General features: G+C 29.2%; 1 protein-coding gene across 2 annotated transcripts in view; it reads left to right on the top strand.

The window, feature by feature from the left end:
• LOC110031489 (sodium/hydrogen exchanger 6-like) overlaps positions 1-5657 on the top strand; it is a 64855-nt gene extending 59198 nt beyond the window's left edge. The window contains exons 19-21 of one of the 2 annotated variants that reach the window (XM_020734705.1): positions 171-268; positions 359-444; positions 5447-5657. In XM_020734705.1, coding sequence (XP_020590364.1) covers positions 171-268; positions 359-444; positions 5447-5496 — 234 coding nt within the window. In that variant the 3' untranslated portion in view covers positions 5497-5657. The remainder of the gene's footprint in view (positions 1-170; positions 269-358; positions 445-5446) is intronic. The other variant, XM_020734706.1, reaches the window with a different exon arrangement.
• The last annotated feature ends 1954 nt before the right edge of the window (positions 5658-7611 follow it).

Genomic DNA, 7611 nt, shown 5'->3' with positions numbered 1-7611 from the left:
TTTAGGAGCCCAATTTGCTTTTTTTTTTTTTTTTTTAATTTGTAGCATTTTAACCGACAATTTTACTTTCATGATGTTTTGTCTTCCTATTGGCAAAATTAATGGACCTGCTGATGTGTATTTTGTTGGTTGCCTTGTCAAATTTCAACTATTATACCGTCTGTTGTTAGAGTTTCGAAGATAACAATGGCTACATCGCCCCATCTTATGAAGAGGGGACATCTTCTAGAAGCAAGCTCAAGACGAGACTCCAAGAATTACATAGAAGGTATATTTGCCTTGTTTTTACTTGCTTCGTATCAGCTTCTTATGCTTTCTATCAACTTTTTACTGTTTTTTTTTTTTTTTGGTGCTGCAGTGCTGCTTCTTTCACGGCTCTTGATAAGAATTATCTTACTCCCTTTTTCACAAGTCAAAATGATGACGACGATGATGAAGATCTTGGTAAGAACGATTAGCTTTGAATTTAGAATCTATTATATTAAACTTCTTATTTTGCATTTAACGAAGTGCTTGGCGGAGCATGGCACATGCTTTAAAATGTGTGTTTCATTTAGCTTGAGGCGTGCCACTTTGGTCGTCTTTTATACCATTTTTTCGGGCGTCTAGATTAAATCCCTTAACTTGATGTTTGAGATTAACTGTTTTCTTGACTAGGGTTTTCTTTTCTATTGAATAAACATCATTAGTATTTACGGATTTTTTTCCCACGCATTCGATATTTTTGCATATATGTTTTTTGCTGCGCTTTAAACTGACACCTAATGGACTGAAAGTTTAGGTCTATGTTTTATGCTCTTCTTAGCGTAAGTTAACATATTTTATTGTGTATTGACTTGGGAGATTGGTATGTTATATTCTAAATTTGCTTTGAGAGTCCTTGATAAATTTGACTGATAAAACCCAAAATGATGCCGCTAGACATAGTTTATAGGAAATTTTACTTACATACCACATGAGTTCTATGTATTTATATATTTAACACCGAATGTTTGATATTATATTTATAGTTTTTTGGTGTCATAAATTTATGCATGAAAATATATATTTCACTTTTAAAATGTTAATAGTAGTTATATTTTTTATGTAATATTATAGATTTGAGTGTTATCCATGCAATATGGAAGTTTAGGTGTTAGATGTGTCAAATCATAAGGATTGTGTCCCGAGAGTTTGAAATTACTAAGTCGGAAATGGATGGCCGAATGCTAGTGTCGTACTTGTCTAATATGTGCAACAATCCATAACAATCATCGAAACAATTAAAAGTTATGAAACCAAAATATTTTTAATACATCATTCAAATCAAACTATAAAAATATCTTATTGCAACAATAATTTTAATAAAAAAATTAGCACAATAAAGTATTTTTTTTATACCTATTTTCATTAGCTCCTATTATTATGTAAAATATTCTCTCTTATCAGCCATTTAAGTTAAAAGGAGTTTTTCCTGAAACAAGCTGTTAAACAGTATGTTAATTTATACAATAATTTTGTGGATAATTACAGTTTAATTGTGTGCTGAACATCTATGCATACTTGAAATGAATGTTGTTCAAAAATGATTAGTAAACATTAAAATTTCGTTTTAGTGCAACTTTCAAATATTTGTATTTTGTTTAATTAGATTTTTTTTTTTTGACAATTTTAATCACATTTATGTCTGTTATCTTTTTTTTTTCCATTTTCTTAAACATTTTTCATTTTCATTTTTTTTTCATAAGTATAATAAGCATTTCCCGTCATTATAATAAGAGGATGAGTCTTGTGATCGACTTGTATATTTAATGTGCAAATTTGGCCTGATAGTTTAGCATTAACTAAGTCAAAATTTGCAATCGGATGGTATTAACATTTTCATTTGCTTTACACAGGTTTTCATGACTTCCACTATATAAAAGAGTAAATGAGAAATCACAAAGTATGCTACATACAAATAAAAAATTTAGGAATAACAACATAATTTGAATACAATCTCTCATCCAACATATAACTATCATGACCTCGCCTAGGGCTTGGAATTAATCAAGGCAGGAACAGACGATCAAACGATGAAAATTAAAAATTTTCTATATTCATTATTTGACTAATATTTAAGGAATGATAAAGTCACTAAAAAATTAATTAAAGTAATAAAGTTCAATTTTACCTCATTTATAATTATCCCCAGCGTGTATAAAAATTTTCTTATTTATCTTTCATCTTTTAATAAACTGATTATACCTGAAAAGTTAGTTAAAATAATAGTTAGCTAAACAAAATTAATGAACACTCATACTCTTAAACTATTGTAATTCATTGAAAAAAATATAATATGCATGTCAACTAAACCGTGTAAAAATATAAGGGCGTTTGACGGTTTGTACTATCTAATTTGATTATTCAAGATGATTTTAAACATTCGTTATGTGTCTTACTATATCGTTTATATATCAATATCTTTTTTAATTTGTATACAATCATCACACGAACACCTTAAAAAATTATACCGCTTAAGGTACTTTAATATCAAAATCCTTTTTCATTTGCGGGGTTGTGACAACAACAGTTTCACACCACCCACAAGAAAATATTACGAAAAGAAAATTACAATGACATCACAACATAATACATATCGGCTATAGGCCTTCTCATGTAAACTAAATCCCTCCTATCAAACATAGCAATCTACAGTTCTTCCTAAAAGAAATAAATAAATTCAGCTGTAAGTTTTCACGGATTAGTGAGCAATTATAATTTTATCATGCATTAAATTAATATGTGAGTGTTATACATGAATGATCAAAAGAAATATAGTTCATTATTTAATCAAACTACAAGCTTTCATTTTAAATTTAACCCTTCTCATTACAATTTAAGTATTAAATTTTTTAACCTCATATTAGGATTACTGTCATACCGGATGTATCTTTAAAATTATACTCGTAGTACCCTCAAAATTTTGCACCTGAATGTACACCTTTACTATTTTTATTTTTTTTTTTTGTGCATGAGTACATCGCATCCCTTATCGGTATCAAATGTGGGGGTAATCCTCATTGACTTAAACTTTTATATTTTGTTTCTTTTAATTACCTCCATTTAAAGCCCTTGAAATCGTTGTTTTTCCTTTTTTTCATTTTCATTTCAATTATTTTTTAATTCACAACTTGCCTCTAATGGTAAAAGCTGATACATGAAGTAATAATATAGTTCTTTATTTGATAAAATATTAATTTAATATATACAAGAAAATAATTACTCACCTTAACTTTTAAGAGAACTCTGAAATATTTATCACTTCACTTCATTATATTGTTAATCTTTTACCAATCACAAATTTGAATGGCCTTTGTAACAACTTAATTTTAATATAATATTAATAATAAATATAATAACAGTAGTATAAAATAAATTCTACACAATTTTACTTGAGACGAGTGCCTCTTTTGAACCCAAGTGAAACAGACGAATTGAACAAGGGAGAAGAAGAAGCAACGAGAAGAAGAAAGCGATCGTGCCATGCTCGCGTGCAGATAGAGAAGGAAGAAGGACTTGGGTTGAGTCGCGACCAAAGGCAAGTGACTCAAGCCTCACATGTCAAACCATAGTTGAAAGTTAAGAAGAAGTCGAAAAAGATGAAGAAGAAGAAGAAGAAGCTAAAGGAGCGAGTAGGTGTGTAGAGGAGAGGCAAACCCGCTTAGGGGAAGAAGGTTTGCGAGCCTCTCATGAAATGGGATGGCTCGCTACTGAGTTTGGGTGTGGGTCGGGCATCAGAGCAAATAAAAAGGTAAAAAAAAGGTTTTTTGTTATAATTTTAATTAAGAGTTGTTTGTGTGTGTGTGTGTGTGTGTGAACATGCTTTATCTTTCAAAGTGATTCATTCCTCAATCTTGAGATTGCATCTCCCTTAATTTAGTATGATATTAATAAAATATTAAATTATAATAACAATTAAGATTAGAGAATATTTGAATTTAGAAGATCTGGAGATAAGGAGTTAATGAGACAAACAAGCAAAATAAGATGAGTAATTATTTTCGAGCATGTAGTAAATTAAGATTTTATTAATAAATAACTGCATTGTTACTTTTTGTACTTGCTTTTATAACCTGAAGCATAGTATGAATGAAAAACTTTTTGAAATTAATGAAGTGAAAATTGAAAGGAGAAACTGTTGGTTGCAATAACTTTAAATGGAAGTAATTAAAAGAAATGAAATATAAATGTTTAATTCATACATGATTATTTTCAGATGGTACTGGTAGAGGATGCATAAGACAATAAAAAAACTGTTTAAATTAATATGCATGGAGAGAGAATTTTGGATACTTAACTAGTCTTATGAATTTTGGAATAGGCCAAGCAAGAGTGTATCATAAGAATAGGCCAAAATTTTGGAATTATAATCTGAAATAATAGTAATACTAAAAACTTAACACTAAGGTAAGAGAGCACAGAAATGGATATTTGGTGATTTCAATTATAGGTTGAGGCGACGCTGTTTGATCAAAAAAAGGATTTGAGGTAAGTTTTATTCAATCGTACAGATACTATTAGAGTTTTACACCAACCTGAAGATAGGAATTAATTGTCATATAGAATGAAGTGCTATGCTATGGGAGCCACAACTTGAACCCTATATAACATAAATGTCATCTATTCGGAGCCACCTCTTAAGTTTGTAGGGGCCATCTCTAGGATCCCATCTGTTTTGTGAATGATTTTATATTAAAAATACTGATAAGAACGTTAATTATGTGAGTGGGGGACAAAACTACAAGGCCATTGGTCAAAACAGATAATATCTAGATGGGTGAGAGTTTAGGGAATAGAAGGTAATATATAACGTTAGGTCTTCCAACCCTTGAAATATAGTCCATCACTATTGGGTTAAGTTGTGATGTATCATTCTTGTCTTGTTTTAGTGAACCCTTCTATATACAATCATAATCTTGTTAAGAGTTGGTGCATCATTTTTGTGTGACATCCTAACAAACTCTCTACCCATTTCTAACTATAATCGAGACCGATTGTGGTTCTTCACAGGTAAGAAACATCCCATCACTAACCATTATTTAAATTTGTGCATCAAATGAAGAATCCCGAGCTACCGAGTTACTATGATCGAGGCCGATTGTGGTTCTTCACAGGTAAGAAACATCCCATCACTAACCATTATTTAAATTTGTGCATAAAATGAAGAATCCCGAGCTACCGAGTTCGAGCGCTCACCCTGCCCGTATAAAATTTATATTCAAAGTTCACTTCATTTTAACTATAAAATTTAAGTTTTATGAATGAATGATAACCCAACATCAATCGTCAATCTTCTTTCTCATCCAACATCAGTTTCACCGTTATTATGGGCTTATGTTGAAAGTCTATATTCCCTTCTTCAGTTTTGAATTCCGTTCTTTTTTACTCTTTAAACTATAATGTTAAAACTCTTTATTGCGTGCAGATGATGAGCAGCCGCAGAGGACGAGAAGTGTTGGCTTCCGAGAGCATTAATTTATTATCTGGGACAAAAATTGTAATCTTCTGTATTATCTTCAGGATTCTTTTCATTGAAGATAGAATCTATTTTCTCTACTGTACAGAACAGATTTGAGATTGTGCCTTCCTGCTAACTTAATTTTGTTTTTTTTTTTCTTTTTTTATACGTACTTGTAGAATTTTATACGGTCGGATAATATTGTTGTATGTTAGCTACTGTTTTGTCTTTCGATCTTTGTCAAAAGAAGCCGAAGGGTTATGCTGCACCAACTCACTTCAGATGTTTCAACTATACTTGGTCTCCTCAAGCATGAGAAGGTGTCATTTGAGAGTGTGTGCGTGCGCGCGCGCGTATGTGTATGACTGTGTGTGTGCAGATGCGTGCACGACACCACTACTCGGAGGAACTTGTATCGTCCCCCTCTTCCCAAGAAGAAACTTCCCCTTATAGATCATGATGTTGAACTCCTAAATATCTTAAGTTTCAATCATCAATCTCACGCAGCTCACCTGACACCTACACGTCTTGCTACCATTCCAAATGATGTCATTCGTAACGAATTATGACGCCTTGTCCGAAAAGAGTTCCTCCAAGAGAAAATTGATCGTTTCCCCACTTACTGCAACTTCCATTATTTAGTTAAGTTTTAAGGCTATGAATTATGATGTTTGAGATTTAAGTTCTTTAAATTTGAATTGTGTTTAAGGTTTAAATCTTTAATATGAAATTAAATTTAATATTTGAAATATGTTAATTAAGTTTTTAATTTCATTTTAATTTATTTGAATTGTTATTCCCTAGGGTCGTCATAGAAGGTATTAAGAACCAACCTTTGACCTTAGAGTGTTTTGATTAACCAAAGTTTTTAATCTCATTTTCAATAAAAAAACTCAAAATCTTGGCAAAAGCATCTAAAATTTTAATAAAATTACTTTCTAAAACCAGAAGTCATATAAAAAAATCAAATCTTGAAAATTTACAATTTTTTGTTTATTTTGAACTCATTTTTTTTTAATAATTATTTAATTGAATTAATTAATTTAAATTCTAATAAATTTATATTTATAAAAAATTATAGAAAGAATTGGATAGGGGTACCATGTAAGAAGTTTGTATCAATTTGAGTTCATTTAAGTGAGTTATGATTTAATAAAATTTTAATTGAATTAATGAATTTAAAAAATTATAATATATTTCAATTTTATTCAATTTTATAAATTTCTTATGAATCAAAATTTATATAGTTCAAATTTTCAAGTTTCTAGTTAAGTAAACTAATTCAACTGAATTTTTAAAGTTTAATTAATTTTATGTTATGTTTTAATCAATGATTTTTTGAATTTTTTTATTTATGTAAATTTTACCAAGAAATTCTATTGTGTTTTCATTTTAAATCAACTTCAAGATTTATGAAATTGTCTCCCTAGGTGAGAAGTCACAAAAGGGACTCATATAAAACACCAATAGCATTCTAGTTTAATTTGAATTTTTTTTTTATATTTTTTTAGTAATTTAATTTATATAATTCATTAAAAATATATTTTAATTCCACAATTAATACAATTTTCTGAAGTGGTTCAAGGTTGTGTTCATCCATTTAAAAAAAAAATCAAGTCATTTGAAGGTCTATTTTAGAGTTTATGTATTTTCTCACATTTAATTAATTAATTTAATTTTTAAGGTGAATATTTGTTCATAGTTTAATAATTTTTTGTATTATGATTTATTTGTTATCAAAACTAAAGCTCAAGTAAAAGTTAGATTAATTAAATTCAAGTTTTAATTTTTGATTGCTTTATTTAACTTTATATTTTCTTACTAAAACAACCTAAGCCTTAATTAAATCCTTCATATCCACTAATTTGACCTTAGGTATTTAGTTAGGGTTAAGGTTTTATAATTTCTCTAATTTTGATTAAGAAGGTTTTAACTTAGGGAAAACACTCCATAGACAAAAAAAAATTCAATTAAAATTATGAGGGACATTGAATGACTAAGTGGAAAAATCCTAAAAATTTTGGGTTAATAAGAGTAGGGGTTAGGGATTAATTAAAAAGGAAATTTGAATTAAAATCATGAGAATTCATTGATTTTTCAGTTTATTTTGTTTAAAACAGAAACTTAAATGG

Source organism: Phalaenopsis equestris, unplaced genomic scaffold (assembly GCF_001263595.1).
Source record: "Phalaenopsis equestris unplaced genomic scaffold, ASM126359v1 Scaffold000834, whole genome shotgun sequence".
NCBI classification, from domain to species: Eukaryota; Viridiplantae; Streptophyta; class Magnoliopsida; order Asparagales; family Orchidaceae; genus Phalaenopsis; species Phalaenopsis equestris.
This window is presented reverse-complemented; position numbering and strand designations above follow the sequence as displayed.